At 46.5% G+C, this 21903-nt stretch overlaps 1 protein-coding gene across 6 annotated transcripts in view; it reads right to left on the reverse strand.

The window, feature by feature from the left end:
- Positions 1–3553: 3553 nt before the first annotated feature.
- The window catches only part of BBS9 (Bardet-Biedl syndrome 9), a 287972-nt gene continuing 269622 nt past the window's right edge, over positions 3554–21903 (reverse strand). For 4 of the 6 annotated variants that reach the window (XM_045578647.1, XM_045578645.1, XM_045578646.1 and 1 more), the window contains 2 exons: positions 4217–4330; positions 3554–3955 (listed from right to left, as the gene is read on the reverse strand). In XM_045578647.1, the coding sequence (XP_045434603.1) occupies positions 3924–3955; positions 4217–4330 (146 nt within the window). In that variant the 3' untranslated portion in view covers positions 3554–3923. The remainder of the gene's footprint in view (positions 3956–4216; positions 4331–21903) is intronic. The other 2 variants (XM_045578648.1, XM_036429888.2) reach the window with 1 other exon arrangement.

Consider the following 21903-nt stretch of genomic DNA (forward strand, 5'->3'; position numbering starts at 1 on the left):
ACCTTTTTATATTGATTTCTACTTAATTCTGTTGTCATCAGAGAACATATTCTGAATGAGTTCAATGCTTTTAAATTTACTGAGACTTATTTTATGGCCAAGTACAGAGTCTACTTAGGTGAACATTCCATGCGCACTTAAAAATGTGTGATTGTGAGATGTGGTCTTAATTAGGTTGATGAGGTTGCTCATGCCTCTTATATTTTTATTAATTTTCTGTTTGTTCTGCAGTGCATTACTGGAAGAGGATTGTTGAAATCTCTAAATTTTAATGGTAGGCCTGTCTATGTTTTGCTTTTAGTCAGATTTTAGAGATCCACTAGTAGATGCATACACATTTAAGAAAGTTATTCTTCTTAATGTATTGTTCTTTTACCATTATTAAATAGCCATCTTTATCTCTGCTAATAGTCTTTGTTTTGAAGTCTATTTTGTCTGACATTAATATAGCCTTTCCAACTTATAGTATTTTATTAATACTTTCATAGTATATCTTTTTCCTCTTTTTCTCTTTATCCTAAATGTGTCTTTTTTATATTAAAATTTTGTATCTTGTAGGTAGTACTTTGTTAGATCTTGCTTTTTTTTTTAATCTGAAAAAAATATCACACTATGTATAACCATCAATAGAGTTGAGTGTAAATCTACCACCTTGCTATTTTTCTATTTTTCCAATACTTTCTTTGATTCTTTAGTGTTCCTTTTCCTGCCTTCTGGATTAGTTGAGTATGTCTTAGTATCCTATTTTATGTCCTATATTGCCTTCAATACCTTTTTGGGGTTTGGGGGGATTTTTTTGTTTGTTTTGTTTTTGGTGTTTGCTCTTGGGTTTACTATATATATCTTAAACACATCAGAGCCTCCCTTCCAATATTATATCACTTTATGTATGATGTAAGAAGTTTACAACTGTATATTTTTAATTCTTCCTCTGTCCTTGGAACTAACATATGTTTTATTTTAGCACTGACGTGATGCCCTTTGCCTAGCTGTGCCACAGTGCATTTATCCATTAACCTACAGGAAAACATCTTGGTTACGTCAATGTTTTGGCCATCATGGTCTATCCTTTTAATTTACAATTTCCTAATGACATATGCCGCAGAGCATATTTCCATATGCTCATTTGCCATCAACGTATCTTCTTTGGTCAAGTGTCTGTTCAGGTTTTTTGCCCATATTAAAAATCAGGTTCTTTTTATTATTATTTAGTTTTAAGAGTTCATAAGTTTTGGAAAACAGTTCTCCATCTGTAAAGACAAATCTGAGTCTTGTCCTCCCATTCTCTTGACAGTATTCTTCATAAAGAAGTTTTCAATCTTAATGAAGTCCAGCTTAGCCATTTTCTTTCATGGGTCACAACTTTGGCTTTGTACCCAAAAAGCCATTGCCATGCTCAAGGTTACCTTGATGGTCTCCTAGCTTACTGTATTTTTCGGACCATAAGATGCTCGGACCATAAGACGCACCAGTTTTTAGAGAAGGGAAATGAAGAAAAAAAGATTCTGAAACAAATAGTGTCCTAAAATATTTTATGTGCATTAAAACCCAACATCACAGTCATAAACACATGTAATCAACCCTGTAAAGTAAACAGCAGCATTTAGAACCATTTTAGAGTCGGGCAAGCACACAGAGACCACACAGAGCCGGGCAAGTAAAAAAACTTTTTTTTTAAAGTATATGTGTAGGCTATATTTGGACCATAAGACGCAGGGACTTTTTCCCCCCACTTCTGGGGGGGGAAAAAGTGCATCTTATGGTCCGAAAAATACGGTATCTCCTGGGAGTTTATGGTTTTGTGTTTTGCATTTAGACCTTTGGACCCCTCTCAGCTAACCTTTGTGAGGTGTGGGCCTATGTGTAGATTCATTTTCTTGCACTGGTATGTCCAGTGGTCCAGCACCACAGCCTGCACAGCCAAAGGTGCAAGAAAAATGACAAGAGCTACTGCCACGGGAGAGACCATTACACACATGCAGATGCTGGGAGGGGCTCAAATGAGGAACAGAGGCAACGGGCATCAGAGGAGCTGGCAAACTCCAGTCAGGGGAGCACATCACTGCTACTGGGATGGAGAGGGAGAACCAGATCCAGATGGCACTGGTTTCAGAAGCAGAGAATGGAAAGAGAGGAAGGGAGGAAGGGAAGAAGGAAGGGAGGGAGGGAGGGAGGGAGGGAAGGAAGGAGGGAGGGAGGGAGGGAAGGAGGGAGGGAGGGAGGGAGGGAGGGAGGGAGGGAGGGAGGGAGGGAGGGAGGGAGGATAAATGAGTGTTTTATGATTTCTTATCGACACTTTGGGATAAGTTGAAAAGAAATCCCAATTCTTGTCCTCTATCCATCCCGTGTCATTAACATCTGGGGAATGTTTAATGTTTTCTTCCAGAATGACTTGTTAATTGCTTTGATTCTTTTCATTTTTGTGAGCTGCTGAGTGTGAATAATGAAGATTATGCACCATCCTTTTCCCAAGGGATAAGTAATGACTTCATTTGATCCCATGAGGCTTAGTAAAACAGAAGCTTCCATTTCCTTACTTTTGACTAGTGGCCTACAAAGATTTCCTAATTTTTGCCCTCAAATAAATAAGACATTAGTTAACCTAAACACAGAAAGATAACATGAGAGGAGCCCATGAAGACGGCAGACTTACAGTTCACTAAATGGAAGTGATTGAAGTCTGGCCTTAATTAGGGCTCTGGCCTAAGCAAGAAAATCATTTTTCTAGATTTGGGGTTTACACAGAATGACTCAGTTCCAGCTGTTCCCCATATTCAGATGATCTTACTTTTCTTGCAAGATGCCGGACATGTAGGAATGAGAGGTTACAGGTGACGCTGTGAGCTTCTTTCCTGGAAACAGGTTGCAGATGGAAGACACACTGATTGCTGTGGCCACTTACATGGAATGCAGCTCAGTCTCTAGCATTTAAACCTCCCACTGGTCCACGGGCTGGGTGATAGTCACCTAGTGGTTGGGTTCTGGCCCAAGGTCTAGAACTTGTCCACTAGCACACTTGACAATTAAAAATATTACATATTCTGCTGCGTATCCTCAAAAAGAAGGCAGTTTCACAAGAGAAAAGAGAAACACCTCAGACCATTCCCCCTGGTGCTGCTGAGCGGCATCCAAACCGGCAGACACACTTGGTTACAGTGAGTCAGTCTTGCAACTCGCCTTTTAGCTTGAAATGGGCCAAGTCTCTTTTACTTCTTACACATCAAAACCTCACATTTTAACTGAAGTGCAGTGGGAGTCCCTTTCCCCCTGGGTTTTTAAAAGGCATCACCCATTGGGGTAATGAAGAGGATGCTCTTGAACTTGCTTCCTTGAAAACATTTTAACATATAACAGGAGAAGACTTACCTTCTTCTGCTTTTCGCCTAAGAGGGGCAATCCCATGAAAGTTCTTGGTTTATTCAGAAAACAATCCTGTTTGGGTCTTACCGTGGAGTAGCAAAGTTTTCCATTCCTTCTCCATTTCTTTCCTCTGAAGAAATTACGTAGAAAAGTCACCAGATAAGCCTCTGGTCAAAAACCAAATCCAAGATAGTGTTTGACAATGAGAGGTTTTATTAAACTTGATACATGTACTATACAAGAATTCTGAAAAATAACGGTTATCAAATTATTTCGGATCTAGGTCTCCGCATCATAAAGTCTGTCCCAGAAAGATGCCGGGTCACCGTCTCCTGTGACTGCAAACCCATGGTGACCAAGCAGCAGCGACCTCTCCAGGTGGGACACGTTTCAGGGGGCTTGCCCATCAAAATAAAAGTCCCGGCCCCCATCTCTACACGGTGCCATGTCCAGCCAGGTGAGCTAGGTGAAGCACCTGGGCCAACCCTATGTCTGCGCTTGGCACGAGGTCCACACAGCATGGGGCAAGCCATCTTCCCCTCAGCCGGACACCTCTGCGTGAACTACTCCGAGACGCCTTGCAGGGATGCAACTTCTAGAAGAAAGAGAGTGACAGAGAGGAGAAGGTCTGAATCAAGCATGTCAAGCATTGTGGCCCGCCGGCCGCGAGTTTGACACGCTTAGTCTGAATATTGAAAGGAACACACCAACGATCAAACTGGGCTGTGCCAAAGTGGAGGGAGAGGAGGAGGACGGGAGGAAATGAGCAGCTCTGCGGAACACCCTGGGGTACAACGAGACTGGCAGGTGCCGCTGGCCCCGACCTGGGGCCTGTGAGGGCCACCCCTTCTCTTACCAGGCACGGGCGGCTCTGCGGAGGGGTGCTTGTGGCCGCTGAACAGTTCGGTGGAGTCTTGTTCTGGTGACCTTTCCTCCAGGTCTGACTCTGGAATCGGAGCGCAGCCGCCTGCTTGGAAAACACAGACGATGCTTTCAGAACCGGCTCAGAAGACCTGCCCCTTCACGCGGCAAGCACAGCTGAGAAAGGCGTACCCATCAAGCATATAACAAATGATGTGACGGCGGTGTTCAAGAGCAGACCAAAAGGAATAATCTTATTATATGTCTCCTTTGGTAAAAACACTGGGAGTGAGTTATTGCCCCCAAAGACACATTATACTGACGACCGATCACTCAGCAACAGCAGCTATGGTGTTGCCTGGAAGCTTTCCTTTCCGAAGTCAGAAAGGACAAAACCTGGTGCGGAGGGGACAGCCACACGATAACACGCTTCGGCGGCATTCACTCCCACACCAGAGTCAGAAGCTATGCGATCGGAGGCCCAGTGACCACGGGGGACGAACCCTTCCTGGGACGAAGAGGAAGGCCGGTCTTTGGGATTTGATTCTATTCCTGACACCCAGCACTCTCCAGGACAGATGCAGACAGACGCCTCCTAGTTCAAGAGCAAAGCCACACACCGCATTGTGGAGCTTTCCATCCCACGTGGCTCCAAGGTGAGGGGGGATGGGCTGGCAGCATCCTGGGTGTCAGTCACCTCCCCTTCCCCACCCAAGTCCTGCACGGGAAACTCAGAGAATTTCCTGACGACGCCTGCCCCTCGGGGTGACCAATCTGCCATCGTTTCCTGGATGCAGACAACATGCCGTAGACAGCACAGGTTTCCCACGGCCAGCCTTCTTGGGAATGAAGTGTGATTTTTTTTCCCCACTGAGGTTTTTCACGTGCTGAGCCCAAAGCTTCATACTCAAGTTGAGCTTTACAGGTGAGGGGATTTATGAAGAAAGACGGGGGCAAAAGGGGAGGGGGAGTCAGCCGCATTCAAATGAGAGGAAGTGGCAGGACCCTGGTCTGAAGAAAACACACGTTACCATTCATTCCTCTGCATCGTCTCTGAAAAAGAAATGGATGTGGAGGAAAGTATTTCCACACATGTGAAAGCAGCATCAGTGCTAGAATTACTCATCAGGGCACGGAGCTGGCCCATCCGGAAGAACCAGGCGTATTTTTTACATCGAATTTGTTGGGTGACGTTGGTTCACAAAGCCATCGGTGTTTTACCAGGCTTATTTTTAATCTCTTTCCCAAGCCTGTAGATCCTGGTAACAATAATGATCGTTATTAAGTGCTTTCTCAATGCTGGAGACTCTGCCCACATTCTCTCATTTATTTCCTACAAACCACACCACGAAATAGTTGTTATTCTCAGTTTAGGGAGAAAACGAAGCCCCCACAGATTTGGTATCTCAAGACCTTTGTTGCCTGGCCTCGCCTTGGCTGTGACCGAGTCCCATGCTTCCCCAGTTTCTGATGGCCTGGCCGCTCTGAGTATGGGCAGGTGTACTGCCGAAAGCCCTTCCGCTGAAACCTGTCTGGTGTTTTTTCTCATGATTAGACTGGGGGAGATTTTTTAGAATTCTTTTAATAAATTCTTAGGTCTCTGCTATCTTAGTAGTGTCTCCAGGTGTTCCTTCTCCTCTATCAAAAGTAGAAGCCAGTGGGCAGTGGCTGGAGAGGTCACTACAGGGGAAGGAGGCCAGCAACGGGGTGAGGCTGGACTGTGAAGTTCCAGGAGTGGACAGGCTGGACCCAGCTGGAGGACCCAGGGCAGATTCTGGGCAGTGGACAGGCTGGGTCTAGCTCTAGGACCCAGGGAGGGTTACCAGTTGCCCTGGTAACTATAAAATGAGGGTCTTATTGAGCATTTCAAAGAGGCTTAACAGACCATGGGCACCTAGCACAGTGCTTGGCACGTGGTACTTTTGATTGTCTCTGCCTTTTACTTATTTTCTTGGCACAGAAGCACTTTCCATACCATTTCTATGGAATCAGAGAACTTTCCCTCTTAGTTTAACCGCCTTCATCTAGAAGAGAGCAGAACAGAGGCTCAGAGGGGTAGCTGAGGCCCCTGAAGCCACAGAGCGAGCTCCTGGATTTCCGGTGCCCCAAACCATTGAGCATCTCTCTTTCCAGAGACATCTCCGTGGGCTGGGTTGTACTAACTAGCACTTCCTTTCAGTGATACAGAAAACCCACAGGGCTGGCAAGCTGTTCTTTGGGTGTATCTTAGAACTTTGCTGACTTATTTTCTTGCCACAGTGGCCTTGGCAATCAAGGAGGTGCATGGGTAGGAATATTCCATTCCTTCAGGGAGGGGAAAGTCTTCTCTTCATTTTTACTCATATTTTAAGAGGAATGGAACAAGGAGACACTGAGGATCACAAATGACCGCAGACCTTGCTCTGACTTGCCAACCAAAGAATCTTCAGTTCATGGGGCCTGAACTGCCACTAAGAATTAGAAACAGCAGAAACCTCAAAATATACACCAGTGACATCTGTCTTTTCATCCAGATTTACTTGATGGATAACGTGTTTTTTGAGGTTAACATTCAGATTTCATTTCAAAGGTTTCTAATTCATCTGACATGTGGGGAATGGGTGCTTTGAAAAGAATATTTCACTGTCTTAAATATGAAGACCTTCCCTGAGAGATTATGAGTAGTTAAAAAATTCCCTGTGAATATATTTTTTTGAAAAAGTTTTATTCTTATTCTCTCTCTTTCTCTTTCTATACGTGTGCACACATATGCACATAGGCATACAAACATACATGAAAGTTTTCCTGATAATTCTCCTCTATTCTGCTTATTTTTCTAGTTTTTTAAAATACACTTTTGCCCTGCCAGTGGTGCTCAGTGGTTGATGCTGACCTATGATCCAGGAGGTCATGGTTTAATTCTTGGTTGGGGCGCATGCCCAGATTGCAGGCTTGATCCCATGTGGGGTGTGCAAGAGGCAGCTGATTGATGATTCTCTCTCACTGATGTTTCTATCTCTCTGTCCACTTTCCTTCCTCTCTCTGAAATCAATAAAAATATATTTTAAAAATAAATAAAATACACTTCTTTTCTAGGTCAAGGAGGTATAAACTAAAAAGCCAAGCATTTGGCAGAACAGAAGAGCGGCAGGATGGGAAGTGGGCAGAAGAGAGAAGATGGAAGGTGAAGAGGAGGAGGAAAATGATTCATCATCAACACATTCTATTTTCTGTGGATACATGTCTATGTGAAATATTTGGGGTGACTTACTGAAGCTGTAGATGATAAAATAGTAAAGTATACAAATATGTTAACTGTTTGAAAAATGCCAACATTTCTCAATATGTTAATAGCTCATATTGAAGCTGATTAGGAGGTGGAGCTAGGAGGAAAGGTGGAGAAAACACAGCAAGGACATGCACAAGGGACGCAGAAGAGATAAAAAGCAAAAAGTCTGCAAGAGATCAAACCTCCACTGACCTTTTCTTCCAACTGGACTTTAGGCCAAAGATCCAATCCACCCTGTACTTGGACCTAACATTTCCCTGAGAACACACCGGAACTGGGGAAGCTGTGTTGGCGGGAATGTTTTTAATGAGTGCGTGCGTGCGTGCGTGCGTGCGTGTGTGTGTGTGTGTGTGTGTGTGTGTGTTCTAACCTGAAGGGCCAATATGGAGAGCCAACATTTCTGTGAAATTGGGTTTACAAAGGTGCTTACTGAGCAGATGCTTTCCAGAAAAACACACAGACAATATTGCATGGACTCCACCAAAGCACATAGAGACCTGACAACATGACGCGGCGTTAGGGTGTTCTTACCCCAGCGTGGGAACGTCAAGTAGATACCACGTGACACACTGCTGCTCCCCAGGAGGAACCGGAGGACACGTGCCCACATCTTCCTCATCTCCACTTCCACCCTACCCTTTCCCCGGTTGTGATGTGGAGGCATTCCAGCCTTCCTCTGGGGCAGCTTTACAGTCCCCACACTCAGCAACGCAGAAAAAGATGTCCTTCTGCCTAGTCTCAGGTTCCCAGTGCCAATGTATGATACAGTGTTCCTACATTCTTTTTAATTCCAGTCTACGACTTTCCTTCTTCTGGTATTTGCAGATGCCATGCTGGCCACCCTGACAGCAGCTCGTCCACTAACAAGAGACACTAAATGCTTAACCACGGAAGGGCGGGTGAAGGTCACTGCGATAGTATCCAACGTGAGGCCCCGTGAGAAGTTAGGGAGTTCAATTCCATTGCCTAATAGCAAGCTTTGATCCCCCCACAAGGGCGAGAACGCGAAACTTGTTCAAGACTACGCATGTACCTATGTTTGAAAATATTTCCATTTCACACCTCACAGCAGAGACCAAGTGTGTGAATAAAAGGGAGTCTAATATATTTTAAGAGGTCTAGCATGTGTCTCAACAAGTTTTAAACTCCCCATAAAGGCTGAATACTGAGTCCCCTGGGGTGCACGGGCTCCAGCCGGAGAGTCTGGGTTTAAGAGAGAGGGTGCTCCTGGCAGGAAGATGTTTGGGGAATGATGGGTGTCCGCGTATTCTTTCACTGGGCCACCGCCTGGGACTGAGGTCCACTTGGTTCAGAGGCTTCAGAACTACAGAAACGTGGCTGCCTTCATCCATGGGGAATTGTGTAAACAGAATGTACCATGTAGGAAAAGAGTCCTATTTACCAAAAAGCAAGCACAGTCCATAAATCCAACAGGTTGGAATGGATCCAGGGCAGGAATTTCTCCAGATGTCAGTCTGTAAACAGGCTCCATAAAGCGAATTCCCCAATTAATTGTTGGCAGGGGCGATCTCCGCGCAGCGCTGGCGCACTGTGACCCCCGCCACATGCAGGTGGACTGTCGCCTGGGCCACAGAACGCGGTCACTTACTAGACAAAGCCCTCAGGGGAGACGCTGGGTCCGCACGGCTGCATTTGGTAAGGAGAGAAGGCACTGGGAAATGACCACCGCTCAGGAACTCAGAGCCCGGCTCACTGGAGGAAATGAGAACTATCCTGTTATTTGCGCTACATCTGTTTTCCTAACACTCAGTCCTTAACCTGGAGCACTGGAAGGACACACCCCCAGTAAGAACAGGAACGCAGAACTTAAAACAACACACCACCTACTCACTGTTTTGTCCAAGCCTCTCATCATAGTCCCCACATGCTAACAAGGCCATGATGTCTCCAAACAGAAACACGAAAGTAGCAGCCGCCCTGGTGGGAAGGGCGAAGCGGGGAGAGGTAATATTTGCTTTCCTTGCCGGGCACTCAGTGTCTGGAGCGACAGGCAAGATGGACTGCCTTTGAGCCAGCTCTTCCCCAGGCTGATACAGAGAGAAGCTCGTGTGGTTTCTAAGTTCCACTCTGCTTCTCGATCCTGAGCAGATCCAATGTACAGCTGGAAAGGGACAATTTGAAGACATTTCCATTCCCATACTTTCCTAACTCCCTCTTCAGAGATCAACTCTCTCCAAAGTGCATACGTACAAATAAAACATTATAGCTACAGTTCAGAAAGAAAGGAAGCCAGTGGTTCTGCAATAATAATTTCTTTAAAAGAACGAAATAGTAGGAGCAGAGAACTCTCCTCCACCAGACACCGCACAGCAAGAGAGCCATGTTCGCCGTGGCATTGCTTTTGCATGGATGGCTTAGTTCCCCAGGGATCCCAGTGGCATGTCTTCAGTTTGGGTGTCTTTCCACAACCCAACTGAAAGCCGTCATCGTAAGCAAACGGTGTTGTCTTCAGCAACGCCAGTGTCTAGGTGGTGGTGATGAGCTCAGCTGGGGGACTGGTTCTGACCAGGTTGAGGGGAGAGAACCGGCGGCCCAGAGAGCGCCTCCTTTAGCATCTTGTCTCACGTGTGATGAGGAACTCGGTTTAAAGCAACTCTTCTATTCTCGAATGATAACTTTCGACGGTCTGTTCCATGTTTCTATGTCTCTGGATCAGTTTTGTTCAGTCAGTGTATGTTGTTCTTTACATTACATTTTGTATATGAGTGAGAGCATGTGATACATTTCAAAAATAGCACATGAATTAATGTCACATTTGGCAGAAAAGGGACATGTACACAGAGGAGAGACTCGCCCACTGACCATGGGACATCCTGAAAGGGGACGGGCATGGTATCACTTGTCTTAAGCAACGTCACAGACCTTGGTTTCCTTTCCTCTGTACTGCGGGGAAATGTAGCACTGACTTTACGGGAGGCGACGGTGAAATTAGCTAACACAGAGCCGGGCCAAGAGTAAGCCCCCCATAAACATCAGCTATTTTTCAGTGCTAACCCCCAACATGCGTTAGTGATTACAGCTAGCCAATCACACATGAAGATAGCATGCATTTATACCGGACACCCTATGCAAACACTCAGGTAGAAGCTGAGGACACGGTAAGCAGACCAGTGGTGGGATGTCTCCAGGTGCCCAGTCACCAAAATCAAAACTGTCAACGGGGCATTATAAGAATTCCCTCCCCCAACCCCCACAAAACAGAGCACCCATTCGTTTTCAGATGAAATCGTTGATAACCTGATATCGCAGATCACACCCTTCTGAGGTCCCAACTGGAATCTTGAAAAGGCTCCGATGGCGACGACGATGATCAGACACAAAATCCCATTTGTTGCTTTCTGTTTACCAGCAGCACCATTACTACTGAGAGGCGCACACCCACAGGGCGACGTGACACAAGTGGACGGAACATTGGGATAAAAGGGTGAAGCAGTGGCGGGTTTGCTTTCTCATGGGAAACGGAAATGGCCAGCAGATGAACCTTCCAGAGGAAGTCTGCTGACCTGGTGTTACTAAACATAGGAGGCAGCCGTGGCGCGGGGGAACAGAGCAGTGCATTAAATGTATGCCTGAAGGAAGCAAGCGCCAATTATTTTTATATGACTTTAATTCTCCCCGCGAGGACTTTATGGGTGTTGGCAAGTCCTCCTGGAAAAGGAAGGGATTATTAGTGAGGGATTCGGTGGCAACCGTTGGCCAGTGCTCTTAAGAATTAATGCTCAACAAAGAGTCATTTAGCTCAGGCCTCATCTCTAATGATACAGAGATTTTAAGGACCCCTTAAAAACAGTGAAGTATTATGGTCACATATACAGTCCTTTCCAATTTAGTTTCCAGATGGTTCTACAGCCTGGTGATAAACAAACAAGCTTCCCACATAAATAAACACATAAAGGGAAGCAGTTAATTTTTTTTCTTATACAAAGAGTAGGCGCTTAATACATACTTGCTGATGTAAAAATGAGTTCATGAAATACAATCCTTAGAAAAGGGATCTCTGAAGAGTGTCCTACCACATCACGGCAGGACTGAAGTGCAGGCCAGAGGACCTGGGAACCGCAGCCCCTGCATTGTCTTGTTTCTCACGGAACTCAGCTTGTCCACGCTGGCAGATCCGTGTACGACGTGCAATGAAATATCTCTAGTGAGCATCTTCCTCTGAACCCTCTCCAATGGCTTCGAAAGTGGGCAGGGGAGCTGCTGTCAGAATTTAACCCAAGTCCCACCATTATTAGTCGTTTTGTTAAACTAATCACTTCATCTTTCTCTGCCTTGATTTACTTGTTTGTAGAGTGCGGATAAAACTGTACCTAGCTCACCGGGCAATTATAAAGATGAAGTGGGTTCATTTATGTAAAGCCTTCAGAATAGCGCCTGATTCACAGAGATGTAAGAACAATATGCATGACTATACGACCATCACCTCTTAGCCTGGTATTGTTAAAATCCTTTCCCCTAAGCGGGAGAAGAGGAGAATGGTGACTGCTGAGAACATGGAACAAAAGTTGTGGCTGTCTGACCTCCAGGAAAATGAATTACGTGTTCGTCAAGGAACACATTAATGGGCTGCTGGCCTGGCAAAACACTGTGCCCATAGGAAATAGCAGCTCAGAAAAGAATGAGCAAAGATTGTGGTCGATTTAAATGATAAACAGGAATCATTCACTATCTCCTGACCCCACTTCTCTGCATCTTCCTTCATTTCCTTGCTCCTGGTGGCAGCAAAACTTCTCCAAAGAGCTGTCTGTAGTATTTGCCATTTCCAATTCCTTCCTTTTCCTTTCTCTCCTCCGTCCTCCGTCTAGCCTTTGCCCTCACCATGCCAGGAAGTTGCTTTTGTCAGGGTCACCCATGGCCTCCACATCTACTGGCTCTTCTCAGTTCTCAACTCACTTGACCATTAGCAGCATTTGGCAAGGCTGATGTTCCACCTCCTTGGAGACTCAATCTTCACCTGACTTCCGGGAATCAGTGTTTTCTGATTCCTCCACCTGACTGCACACTCCTTCCCAGCATCCTTTGCTGGCTCCCCGTGTTCTCCAAAACCACCTAAAAGTTAAACTATCCGCCACTCTGTCTTGATCCTCACCTCATTTCTTTTTCTTCTTCTTCTTCTTTTTTTTTTTTTTTTTCTCACTACTTTTCTAAACTCACTTCCTTGGAGAACTGACCCAGCTTCAGGGATTAAGTATCATTTTCATGCTGATAACTCCTAATTCAACAACTCCAGTCCAGCTTTCTCTCCTGAACTAAACTTCAGACTCCTACTCCCAACTACATGCTTACTCAGTATCTCCTCTTGGATATCCATCAGCATCCCAAACTCAACCTGTCCCAACCTGCACTCCTGGCCTTCCCACCAGCTGTCCCACCACAGCCTTTCTCGTCTCAATGCCGTCCTGCCAGTGGTTTGACCCAAACCTCTTGGACTCTGGATTCTCTTCTTCTTCGTCTGACACATCAAGGCGACTGTGTTCATAAAGTCTATAATCTCTACCTTTAAAATATACCCAGTCAACACTCTTCACCTCGCTCACCACTGCTACCACTTTGGTACAAACCGCCATCTCTTACCTGAATTATGGCTGAATTCCTCACTGGAATTCCTAACCTTCAAACTGACTTCCCACTTCTCCCTTTGACCACCCATTCCCTACAGACTGTTCTCAATACAGCATCCAGGGATCCTTTCAAAATGTAAGAGCATATCTCCTCTGTCCACAGTGGTCCTCCCCATCTCACTCAGAGATAAAGCTCCTCCACTCTCCCTCGATGGCCTTCTCATGGTCCCTGGCATATGCCAGGCCCATTCTCTCCACCTGGGACATTTGTCTCTGACCTTGGCACAGATAAAAACCTCACCTTCTTCAAGTCTTTGTTCAAAAGTCGCCTTCTACACAACCAATTTAAAATTATAATCTTATAACTGCCTTTTTCCTACAGTCCTTTCCTTTTTCCATAGTATTTGTCACCTGTGAACACCCACACTTAACATTTTCTATCCTACTGTGTAGTTCAGCTATTCCTCATGCTATTGTTTACTGTCTCCCCTGCTAGCATAAGAGCTCCAAATTGGCCCGGATCTTTGTCTCTTGTGTTTGCTGCTATACCCCAACCCTAGAAAGGTGCATTTTTGAATGAATTTTGGCTAAGAGATTAGGAGGAGGCAATGGAAACCAAAATCCTTTCTATTTTTTTTTAATATATATATTTTATTGATTTTGTACAGAGAGGAAGGGAGAGAGATAGAGAGCTAGAAACGTTGATGAGAGAGAGTCATCGATCAGCTGCCTCTTGCACACCCCCCACTGGGGATATGCCTGCAACCAAGGTACATGCCCTTGACCGGAATCGAACCCGGGACCCTTCAGTCTCCAAGCCGACGCTCTATCCATTGAGCCAAACTGGTCTCGGCAAAATTCTTTCTATTTTTCACACAGTGTTATCTGCTTTCCATGGGAAGGTTGGAAAGTAATTACACAGGATGCAGTGCGGGGCCTCTTACTCCTACCCCCAGCATGCCTGGCTGTCCTGTGAACCAAGGTTCGTGGAAAGTTCCTGCTGTAGCTGATACACATCTCTGAGAAATGAATCTTAATGGCGATAATGCTTAGAGCATCTGTGAGACAAGATTGGTGCAACAACAAATTTTGAGCCCAGAAAAGAAACAGGATCCCAGTAGTCATTTCTATAGGACCTGAAGTGAAGAAGAAGTAACAGAGCCTTGTCATCCTAGTTCTTAACAAAAGTTATTTGGGGACAAGGGAACTGCAAAGGAAGGTACGAATACCTCTGTCTGCTTAGGAAATTTCTCAAAACGAATGAAAAAAGAATCCATCTCAGTTCCACTGGGGCATCAGAGTTATGGCTTGGAACAGTTCATCTTTCCCAGGGTACTTCAAGTCGAAACGTGTTTTTAAAAGCAAGCCCACTGAAGGATTAGATAAACAACCAGACAGTGCTTCTTACACTTCAGTAACGTAAACATTTCAGATTCCTCCCTAGCTCTTTGCTAGCATAAATCTCTAATTCCAGAGAAGGCAAACTGTCCGCAGAGTTTACCATTGCCCTGACTTATTCACATTTACCTCCATTTCCATCGTATACTCTTTTTTTTTTTGGCAAGAAAAAGCCGGGTTTCATCCAAACTCTGGTTCTAGGACTCTCTTCCAACTGAAAAACAACCTGGACAAGCCCACGCTCTGCTTCCTTTGAAGATGGGACAAGAACCTCCCAGGGCTTTCTCTTCTCTCCTTTCCTCCCTTGGGTGCCTCCTGAGCTGCCCTTTGCAAACCAAGCCTGTAAATGGGAAGGTGTCTGTTGCAATGAAGCTGTGAGAACTGGGCAGGATCCTGAGTGTGGAGCTTCCACCAGCAGGACACACACAGCACCTCGGCCATCACATCAGGACTATTCAACAAGGCAGCACAAGAACGGGGAACGATCCTGACTACGATTAATTTTTTAAAACATCTTGGCCCAGCCAGTGTGGCTCAGTGGTTGAGCATCAACCCAGGAACCCAAGAGGTTCCTGGTTTGATTCCCCGTCAGGGCATATGTTCTGGTTGCAGGCTCAATCCCCAGTAGGGGGTGTGCAGGATCAGCCAATCAATGTTGTTTCTCTCTCACTGATGTTTCTATCTCTTTATCCCTCTCCCTTCCTCCCTCTATACAAATCAATAAGAAACATATTTTAAAAGTCTTGATAACCAAATCCCCATATTCTCCTTACGTCCATGTGAGTATATAATGTGCCTAGTCAGCTGCCGAAGCCGTCAACGTGTCCCAGATAGATGTCTACTGGCTGAAAGACATTGACATGAGCAGCATGCCAGGTGAGGAGAAAGAGAACATCAAGGGACCAAAGTGCCATGTCAGCGTGACCTTGTAATCATCAGACTCATTAAAAATACATCAACTTTTGCAGGAACCAGAGGACAGGGGCCATATCGCTCTTCTACTTAAAGGCCTGGAACGGCCCCACTAAGCTTAACAGGGCAGGCTGACCTCCTCACACTGGCTCCCAGTCTGGCTTCCACCTCGGCTTCTTCCCAGCCTCCCCTCCTGGGCACCACCCTTACGGGTCTGCGCAGGTTCCAGGAATTCCTCCCACCACCCCGAACCTCCGTGTCTTTGGGACACGGACGCCTTTCTCCATCTTGGCTTGAACTCCTACTGTTTCTGCCAACACTGCTCAAGTGTCTGAGAGGCATCCTTTGACCTCTGACCCTGCCATGCTTGACTCAGAGACTTTGGTCAATATTTGGGGAGGGAAAAGGAGGTTGGGGGTGGGTGGGAAAAACAAGGAAACAAAGAGAAGCACAATTTTACATCTAATCTCACAAAAAAGAAAACAAAGAGAACAAATGATGGCAATGTGCCTCAAAGGCCCTCTGCGAGCTCCCATATCGGAATATGTGAAGTACTAGAAGGAAAACTGCCCAGAGATAACAAAAAAAGAGAAATAAGAGTATATTAACCACCGTGACCAGTTTGGCTCAGTGGATAGAGCATTGGCTTGCAGACTGAGGAGTCCCAGGTTTGATTCTGGTCAAGGACATGTACCTTGGTTGCAGGCACGTCCCCAGTGGGGGGTGTGCAGGAGGCAGCTGATTGATGTTTCTCTCTCATTGATGTTTCTAGCTCTCAATCCCTCTCCCTTCCTCTCTGTAAAAAAAAAAAAAAAAAAAAAAAAAAAAAAAAAATTTAAAGAGTATATTAACCTATTAAGAAACTGATGAGGAATATTTCTGGAAATCAGGCTGTGTGTGTGTTCAAATTCAAACTGAAACAGTATATATGGCTTTCATTTAAAAAAAAAAAAAAAGATGCAATAAGGGTAGAATGAGATCACCTCAATGATTTGGGAAAGGGTAGAACATCATATAAATGCTAGTGACGGTCATCATTCTAGAACCAGTAAAGGCTCCCCCCAAAAAACAACAACAACAACAAACAACAAATAAAACAATCCAAGATACACCCCTCCTGACAGGGGATCCTTTCTAACTTTCAGGAAAACACCACCAGCCATTTACCACAGGCCCTGCTTGTCACCCCCGGGGGCTGAGGGGGATGGAGATCTCGCCAAAGCCCCCGAGGAAGTTACAACAATTGGTTCTTTATTTAATGTCTATTTGTCAAGCAGAGCTATAACCAGACAGGCCATAAAACAAGCCTGTTTTTACAGACGACAAGGCTGAGTAAAGTGGCTTTTTATGAAATGGGCTTGATGTACCAGGCCGTGGTGTTTACAGAAATAAATTAAAGACCTGGGACATACAGGGACCTTCCATTGTGCCGGCAAGAGCTGACCTCACGATCATCTAAACCTACCAGAAAACTACTGATTTCTGAAACTACCATGCTCTCTGGTCTTCCCCCCGAAATGAGTACCAAATATCCTGGGCCCCCAATGTCAGTGTAGAGCTGAAGGAATGGTCCCTGTCACACGCCTTCCAGGAGATGGTAGGCACATATCCTGTGCAGGCCTCGGCCAGTGCCTGGCTGTATGGAGCGATCCGGAACGAATGGCTACTGGCCAGCGTCGAAGACAATCTTCCCTTTTCCCCCCGAGGTTCTGCTCTGAACCACATGGTCCACAGCACAGAGGGGGGGGAAACCTCTAACCTCCAAGTCACTGCACCGCGGGTTGCAGTGATTTTCGTGGAAACCCTCAGCTTGTAAAACTTACAAAGTCCCCACTTGGCTTAGCATCCTGGCTGAATCAGCCTCCCCATAAATGTCTGAACTGGAAAAACTGTGATAGCCCCTTCAGCCATTTCCAGAAGAGACCCATGAATAACCCCATCTGCCAGTTTTATCTGTAAAGATCCTCCCCGTGGTAAAATGATCCTTTAACCACCTGCCAGGACCCTCCGGCTCAGTCAGTTGCCGGATTCTCCGATGTCCCTTATGAGCAGCTTGTGGGTCTCCCTCACTTAAAGAGGAACAGTCTCATCTGGGGTCACAATGGGCAGCAATCATTTGCATACAAGCAGGCAATCTTACTTCCTGATTACTGCCCACCTCCATTTCTACCCAACTTCCAGGAGCTGACCTCTGAATGCCCACACTGATATCGAGGGGATGCTGAATACACACTAAAAGCCTGCCCGTGTCTCCCACCGTCTCCGAGAGGCAAGGCCACACAATTAGCCTTCGGTTCTCCAGGGATCGTCCAATCAGTGTGTCAGGAACTGGCCGCACTGCGGGGCTGCGCTGAGATCAGGCACAGAAAACCACGAGGGTGCTGGATCCCAGGGCTGCGGTTCCAGCTTCACAGCTGCGCCGTCTCTAGCAAGACCACGGAAGCCTCTGTTTTGCCAGCTGTAAAGTGGGGGAGTAACTACTTCGCTTCTGAACTTCTGAAGAGATCAAGGGAGACCATCTTCAGAAGACTAAGTCAGGCATGCAAAAATGACACAAAAATGGCCAATATGTGCTAGCAACTATTCTTCTTAGCCTAAGTTAGTTAAAACCAGATGCCAACTGAATACAACAGATTGCTCCATCGATGGTCCTACTCTGAGTACCAACACGCAGGAGCACATTCCTCGTTAAGAACAGACGTGCTATACAACGAACAGGACAGGCTCATTTGGGGAGGAAGGGGGGGTGCGGCTGTGGTTCTCTCCCAAATGAATGAAATCCATCCAGTGGAGCAAAAACTGCTTAGTCTCTAAACTTTCCGCAAACATTTGCCTGAGACTTAAGTGAAGAGGTCGAGGGAATTGGGTAATTCCCTCATCTGCCTTGAGGAGCTTGGCTGACATTTTATTTACTTTTTTTTTTTTTTTACCCCCGTCAAGGAGACTGGGCGGCTCACTAACACTCCATTGAAGTGGCTTCTGCAGCCTGCTTATTGTCCAGGCCATCTCATAATTTAACGTCTCCCCGTCTGATCGTTCCCGTGACAGGTAACAACCAGCCACTGTGGAAACGCTTTTATAGTTGAGGCTCCAACTGATGGGAAACAAACCTCAGGACAAGGCTGGGGCCAAACCTTCCAGAGAGAGAAAGTTTATTCAAGCTCTTAACAAGTTAGAAAACAAATGTCCTTCCCACAACACGCACACGTGGGGCGGTGAGTGCCGTGGTGACACGGAGGCCTGGCAATGTGGGAACACAACAAACAAACACGCTGTCCCGCTCGCTCCGGAGACAGCGGGGCCTCTGGTCCGGCTCCCGTCAGCTCACACCGAGTGTTGTCGGAGGGAGTGGCGAGTCTCCAGAGGCCCCTGAAGGATGAGTTCCAAACAGAACACAGACAACAACAGCCCCTCAAAAACATCCCACTTTTTATTTATTTTATTTTTTAAAATATATTTTATTGATTTTTTACAGAGAGGTAAGGAGAGAGATAGAGAGTTAGAAACATCGATGGGAGAGAGTCATCGATCAGCTGCCTCTTGCACACCCCCTACTGGGGATGTGCCCGCAACCAAGGTACATGCCCTTGACCGGAATCGAACCTGGGACCCTTCAGTCGGCAGACCGACACTCTATCCACTGAGCCAATCTGGTGAGGGCTAACAAGCCACTTTAAAATATATATATATATATGTTTTTCATTGATCTCAGAGATGAAGGGAGAGGGAGAGATAGAAACATCAATGATGAGAGAGAATCATTGATCAGCTGCCTCCTGCATGCTCCTCACTGGGGATCGATCCCATAACAGAGGTATGTGCCCCAACCTGGGATCGAACCGTGACCTCCTGGTTCATAGGTGGATGCTCAACCACACAGCCACACCGGCTGGGCCCACTTTCATTAAGGATTTTAAATAGGAACACCCAACTCTAAGATTTTCGAGCGGTCAGGTCTTGAGCCACAAAGAGCAAGTTTGACAGCTTTCTGGGCCTGGAGCGACAGACAGCCCCTCAGGCCGGGGGGAGCACGGAGCCTGCAAAGGCGGCAGCCGGCTGAGCCGGTGCTTCGCTTTGAACACGGAGGGTTCCCGTGTGCTGGTGCTTTCCATGCAGACTTCCTTCGGGCTTTCGTCCAACACCTCATACTGGTTCGTGCATGTGCTTTGGCTTTGCTAAGTATATGCTGATCCAGATGCAAGACTCTGCCATTCGCCTTTGGCCCAGATGTAGGAAACGTGAAGGCTCACGTGCTGATGCGGGATAGATTTTCACAGCTCACGGGCCTCGGTACATGGCTGTGAAGAATCCTCTCTCAGTGGGACATGAAACAGCGACTCCTCCCTGCGACCCTGTCACGCTGTGCTGCAGGTGTGGCACCAGGCAAGTGGCAACGCACTCTGCTTCCTCTGAGATTTCTTGTTCGTCCTCCAGGTCTTGCCAAAACAAGGCTTCTGTTTTTCAGCAGAAACGTGCAGAGAAGAGTGAAACAGTCTCACTGGGCCAGCACGAGCCGGTGTCGCCTGCCTGCCAAGGACAGAGGCCATCCCAGCACCATCTTGCTCTGCCCGGCCACAGCCGAAGAGCTGTTATTTGTGGGTGGAGCAGGTGTCCTGTTTAGGGGATGTCCTGCCTGGTGGGGGAGAGGGAGATCAGAGCAGGAGGCAGCTGGCTGTCCCTGCCAGCTCTCCCGGCACTGGCCCTGCCACCTGGGGCAAATCGCTTAAAGTCTCCAAGCCCGTTTCCTCTGTGCAGTGTGGCACTGCCCTCCTATTTTAGGGTGGATTGTGAAAATCAAACGTGATCACTTATGTGAAAGCCCTGGAAAAACACAAAATTATCACAAGTAAATAGAGTCACGTGCGATAAGGCAGAAGCACGGTTCCAGCCTTCTTAGACAGGCATTTCTCTAGGGCTCTGGGCGCACCTCGGGTGTGGTTCTTGCGAGGTGGGGGATCCGTGCGAGCACACTCAGCTAAAAGGCTGCAAGCAACTGAGCCAGGAGAGCACGTAGCATCAATTCTCCCCTGTCCTCCTCTCCCCGGGAGAGGTTGGAATATCTCTTTTTTAAATCATTTCATTTTTTCAAATATAAATATTTAGCATCCTGAAGGCCTTGAGTTCAGAGTGATTAGTCATCCTCCCTCCTGCCCTGCTCACATCAGATAAGGTTGCATAACAGGAGAAACCAGAGAGGTTCCCGCGCACCCTTCACCTCTACCACAGCTCACACAACCGGAGCACCTGAGCAAGACCAGGGCACGAATGCCCAGCTGGCATGTCTCAGTGGTTGAGCATCGACCTATGAACCAGGAAGTCACAGTTCTATTCCCAATCAGGACATATGCCCGGGTTGTGGGCTCGATCCCCAGTAGGGGGTGTGCAGGAAGCAGCTGATCAATGATTCTCTCTCATCATTGTTGTTTCTATCTTTTTCTTCCTCTCCCTTTCTCTCTGCAATCAATAAAAATATCATATATAATAATAGCCTAATATGCAAATCAACTGAACATCAGACAGACATTACAACCAGTCACTATGATGCACACTGACCACCAGGGGCAGACACTCAGCGCAGGAGCTGCCCCCAGCCCACAGGCCCCAGGCCAGCCAAGGTAGGTGCAAGCAGGGCCCCCTCCATCGCCCCACAGAGGGAGGGGTCTGGGGGTAGCAGCGGGGAGATGGGGCCAGCGAGCAGGCAGCACCAGGCCGGCAAAGGTAGGTGCCAGCCTCTGATTGCCTCACCAGTTGCCCCACAGATTGGCCCTGATCACTGGCCAGGCCTAAGGACCCTACCCATGCAAGAATTTCATGCACTGGGCTTCTAGTATTTAAAAAAGAAAAGACCAGGACATTAACATTGATATAACACTGTTAACCAACTAACCTGCAGACTGTTTTTACACTTCGCCAGTTTTCCCAGGAATGCCCGTTTTCTGTTCTGGGACCTAGAACTAGAGTCCACGTTGCATTTAGTCAGTATACCTTTGGGTCTCCTCCCATCTATGTGAGTTTCTCAGTCTCTCATGACCTTGACACTTTCGAGGGATCCTGATGAGTCATTGTCTGCAATGTTTTCCAAATTGGGGTTGTATGATGCTTCCTCATGATTATGTTGAGATTTGTGCTTTTGTCTAAAATAACACAGAAGTAATGTTGTGTGCTTCCTAGTGACTCTTATCAGGGGTACATGATATGGACACGTCTTCATACAAGTAACGTGAACTGTGATCATTGGGGAATATGGTATCTACAAGTCTCCTCTGCTGTAAGGTAATACTTTCTCATTGATAAGTGTATGGGGGATAGCTTGAGACTACGAAAATATCCTGTTTCTTCTCCAACTTTCTCCCACTGACGTGAGCATCCACTGGTGGATCTCACCTGCAATAATTATCACCGTGGTGTGCGCTTAATGGTGAATTTGCATGTCCCTCCTTCCCCTCTGTATTTACCAAATGGAGTTTTACTGCAAGGAGGCGTTGTCTCTTATCCCCCAGTTAGTTATTCAGTTATTGATTT

Source organism: Pipistrellus kuhlii, unplaced genomic scaffold (genome assembly GCF_014108245.1).
Source record: "Pipistrellus kuhlii isolate mPipKuh1 unplaced genomic scaffold, mPipKuh1.p scaffold_m20_p_10, whole genome shotgun sequence".
Lineage (NCBI taxonomy): Eukaryota > Metazoa > Chordata > Mammalia > Chiroptera > Vespertilionidae > Pipistrellus > Pipistrellus kuhlii.